The 4,525-nt window shown below is 53.2% G+C and overlaps 1 protein-coding gene across 4 annotated transcripts in view; it reads left to right on the top strand.

Moving 5' to 3' along the window:
* Kyat1 (kynurenine aminotransferase 1) overlaps window positions 1-4,525 on the top strand; it is a 30,730-nt gene that overhangs the window by 21,918 nt on the left and 4,287 nt on the right. For all 4 annotated transcript variants that reach the window (XM_010627335.2, XM_010627334.3, XM_010627333.2 and 1 more), the window contains exon 3: window positions 1,313-1,463. In XM_010627335.2, coding sequence (XP_010625637.1) covers window positions 1,313-1,463 — 151 coding nt within the window. The remainder of the gene's footprint in view (window positions 1-1,312; window positions 1,464-4,525) is intronic.

The raw sequence follows: 4,525 nt of genomic DNA, 5'->3' as shown, positions 1-4,525 counted from the left end.
TTTTTTTTTTTTTTTTTTTTTGGTATTGGGGATTGAACTCGGGACCTTGCAGGTGGAAGAACCACTGAGCTACATCCCCAGCCCAACAACATGCTCTTAAAGAGAGTTGGGGGTTTGGCAAGAGTTCAGCTCAGCAGTATAAAGGTTACACTGGATGACACCTCCAAGGAACACCCAGGCACACAGCCATCTGAAAGCCCTTAGGATGGAAGCTTCACTTCATGGGTAAAGATGGATTCAGTTGTTGACCACTGGTGAACACACTCATCTTCAGCCCCTCGCCCTTCCCGGAGTCTAAGGAATGGGGCTTTGGGACCCTGAATCAGACAGCCAGTTTCCCTAGCAACCAGCCCCAAGCACAGGCCCCCCAGGAGTCCCACCTCTGTCACCTCCTGAGCCATGCTCAGACTGCTGGCCATTCCGGGGTCTCCCTGACTGTGTGCCAGGAAAACAGGCTTGGAGACGGGACGCCTTTCACAGTGGCCGGTGTTTGGAGGGAAGGAGCCGCAGGCTGAGCAAGGCCACACGGCTCTCCCAGGCAGACCAGAGGCCTGTCCTGGAGGGCATCTGCACAGGACACTGAGCCTGGCTTCCCTGTCCCAGCCACGATTGAACGTCCTCTGATCGATCGATTGATTGATTGGGTCCTAGAGGTGCTCAATAAGCTGTACCACTAAACTATATCCCCCCGGCCTTTTTAATTTTTGTTGTCGTTGTGAAGTTGCCCAAGCTGGCCCCAAACTTGGGATCCTCCTGCCACAGCCTCCAGAGTGCTGGAATTGTAGGCATGTGTCACGACACCCAGTTTGTCCAACGGGTATTTTATAAGAACGGAGTGTGGCTGGACATGTGGCCTGGTAGTAGAACCTGGCGTTTGCCAGCCCCAGACTTCTGTCCAGGAAGGGAGGGAGACGAAAGGGCAGGTTGGGGCTTGGCTTAGCGAGAGGGTGCTCGCCCTGTGTTTAATCCTCAGCACAGCAAAAATAAAAAGAATAGGACAGAGAAGAAAATGCTGTAGTAGTTCACACCAGGGACAGTGTTTGTGCTCTACAGGGTTTGGAATATAAACATTTGTTTTCATGAGTCCTGACTGTAGAAGTTCAGACACCCTCAGTGACCCAGGAGAGGGCGCCGGGCCTGGCCCACGCTGTCCCAGAGTGGGGACCAGTCACCATCAGCAGGCGGGGGGCACGTGCTGTTGTCCGGCTGTCTGGCTGGGGCCTGGTGCGTGCTCACTGGCCTGGCAGGGCCCAGGAGGAAGTCCAGGTTGCGTGGAGGGGTGGGCTGCTCCTGACTCCCTGTTTCTCCCCAGGGTGGAGTACGTCAAGCTGGCCAAAGAGTACAAAGACAGCGTCAACTTGGGCCAGGGCTTCCCAAACTTCCCTCCCCCAGACTTTGCCTTAGAAGCCTTTCAGCAGGCTGTCACCGCGGACCACATGCTCAACCAGTACACCTCGGCATTTGTGAGTCCCGGGGCTCCCTGGGGAAGAAGGGGCGGGCCTGACCGGACCTCAGAGCCACGGCTGTTGTTCAGTTAGCGGGGCGTCCCCTCTGCCCCAGGATCTGAGGTGGGACAGGGAGCAGAAAGGAGGGAATAAAACCTGGGGATGGACGGGTGGGAGTAAGGGAGGGCTGCCTGGAGGAGGTGACGCCTACCCAAGCCCTGACACACAAGCTGCAGACTGTCTGTGTGTGTCTCTGAGTGTGTGTGTGGCTTTGGAGATGGAACCCGGGGCGGAGCTACGTCCCCAGCCCCTTTTATCTTGTATTTTGTGAAAAGGTCCCACTAAATTCCCCAGGGTGGACTCAACCTTGCAGCCTACTTGCCCCAGCCTTCCAGCGCCGCCATGCCCCGCCGAAATCCAGACTCTTTCCGTAAAAGACACACAGGAGATGCTTGCCACCCTCACACTGAACGGTGGCTCTTTCACCTTGGTTTGTCCCTGCACTGCCGGGAGGGATTTTTCCTGACATTCCGGTCACTGTGGTCTTGTGTTGTGTGCCCGAAGTGTCCTAGTGCATGCGATGTTCCAGAACTGATTTCACTGCGCAGCACATTGTGGGCACCGTCCCCTCAGCACAGCCTCTTGGTTAGGGCTGCTGACTTCCTGTGGCTCTGGCTACCTGCGAGGATTCCTTACCCGTCCCACACCGATGCACTGCTTCCGGGGTTCACAGTGTGACTCCACCGTGTGGGCGTCTTTGGATACATGTGCGTTTCTCGAAGATAAATTCCTTCAAGTCAGCGCGAGTGGGCATTCCTTTGTCTGCCTGCCCTGCTCTGCCAGCAGTTGGCATACTCAATTTTTTTTTGGTACCAGGGGTCGAACTTGGGACCTTGTGCTTGCAGGGCAGGCGGCGGAACCACTGAGCTTCGGCCCCCCTTTTGAGTCAGGGTCTCACTACACGGCTCAGGCTGGCCTTGAACTCGCAGTGATCCTCTTGCCTCAGCCGCCCGAGTGCTGGGATTTGAGGGCTGCGCCACCACGCCTGGCTTTTCAGTTTAACCCATCCTCCCTCTCCCCTTGCTGCCAGACTGATGTTAAAATGTTCACCTTTACTCTTCTCTTGCTGTGCATTTTGGTCAGTTTGTGTTTCTTGTTGCACCTTCCTGATCAGTGTTTCCCAGAGCCCTGTCTGAAGATCTTTTGGGTGGCCAAGCACATGTTATCTTGCAGGATGTTGTTGTTATATTCGTATTCATTGGGGATAGTGGTGGTCGTACTGCTGTGCATCAAACCCACGGCCTCCTGAAGACTAAGTGTGCCGTAGTGCACTACAGAGACACTGAGCTACACAACACCCCAGCACCTACGGTAGCTGCTCTTTACGTGGAAAGAACACAGGAAAACCAGCAAAGGGAAGAGGCAGGCAGGGAGAGGTTCACAGGAGACCAGGCGCCGGCTTCCAAGACTTCTCCCATTTTGTGATGAGACAGTCAGTTCTAAATTTGCCAAGGGGCTTGCTCACCGCACTTACTTACTTATGTATGGCAGTGTGACTGGGCAAGTCATGTCTGCCGGCCCCAGCTCTTCCCTGTGAAGCGGTCGGTCGTGATTATTGTCAGGCATAGTCCTTCGACAGGATGTTTTCTAAGGCACTGTATGCCTTCCGCTGAACACCATGCCTGGCTCGGAATAGGAGATCAGAAAGTAATCATTGTCACCATTACTATTTTATCGGTGTCAGTAAATACCAGAGGGGAGAGGGAGAGGGAGAGAGAGAGAGAGAGAGAGAGAGAGAGAGAGGACAAACCAGAGCTAAAGGAGGTCCCTACCATGTGACAGCGATGTGGTAAGTCCTTGTAAGAAGTCTTCATCCAATGACATCCATTCCCCAGGTGCTCCTGTCAACCGACTTTCACGACTCACCTCAAAATACTTTCAAAGTGGAAAGTTTCCACGTTCTAGAAAATGGATTTTCTTCAAAGTCTTTAGGAGCTCCCTTCCATGGAGGAGCTTTTCTGTTCTGTTCTGTTCTGTTTATGAATCTCAGGGGTTTTCATTGTTGTTGGTACCGGAGGACTGGGGATGGACCTGGACACTTTCAGAGACCAAAGGATCCTGGTGGGACCCTGGGTTCTCTGTGACAGCCCAGGAGAATCGCCGCAGTCCAGATCTCAAATTAATCCAGCGAAAGCGTGCTTCGGGTCAGCACTTTCCAGGGCCTCCAGAACCCGTGGTCAGTGGCTCTCCTTTGGCTCTGAGTCATCGCGGGAAGTCGTGAGATTTCACAACTGTTGCAAAAGAAGGATGACAAAATAAACAGCTCCACACAACGTGCATCTTTCTTCGCACACTTCTGTGCGACTGAGCCCAGTGTGGCCGACAGGTCCTCTGCTCTGTTCAGGACTGTGATTCAGGTGTCTGAGACACCAGAGCCTCGTGAGGGGACAAATCTGCCCTCGGGCTCACGTGGGTGTGGGTGGAGCGTCAGTTCCACTCGGGCTGAGGGGCCAAAAAGCAGACACCCTGGGTGCTGTGTAGTGTTCCGCCTGGTTATTAGGACCACTGTCTAAAGATCTCGAAATATCTTTCTAAAGAGAGCAAAGTCGGTCCTGAGAGGGCAAGCTGATTATCTGCTGGCACACATTTCTTTGCCTACTCTAGCTATTTTTGTCTCAAATTATTTCTTAGCTTCCCAGCTGCCAGAAGTTTCTTGATGGGCTGTAGACGTGGAAGCGGGATTTGATTTCAAATTCTGGTCACCAACAGTAGTTCGGTGGTATCTTAGATCTATTGACAAAGGAAATACTGGCTTCTTTCAGGGACAAACATAGCCCCTTTGTTCTAGCTGTTAGGAGTTCTGTTCCCCTCCGATGTTGTGTGGCTGCTGCTGCTGGAGGGTCCATCTGGTCTGGAAGGACGGCAGTACTGCGGGCGAGTTCGTTAAGGCTGTCAGGTTCCTAGGTGGCATGGATTTCTTTCACCTGTGTGATCATTTCCAGGGCACAGATCAGGCCTCTGGTAGAGGGCCATAAAGGCTTGAACATAAGGCACCTGTGACCATCTTTTTTTTTTTTTTT

The sequence above is a fragment of the Fukomys damarensis genome, unplaced genomic scaffold (assembly GCF_012274545.1).
Source record: "Fukomys damarensis isolate Sample0158 unplaced genomic scaffold, DMR_v1.0_HiC HiC_scaffold_36, whole genome shotgun sequence".
Classification (NCBI taxonomy): Eukaryota; Metazoa; Chordata; class Mammalia; order Rodentia; family Bathyergidae; genus Fukomys; species Fukomys damarensis.
The sequence above is the reverse complement of the archived record's forward strand: the minus strand, read 5'-3'. Positions and strand labels throughout refer to the sequence as shown.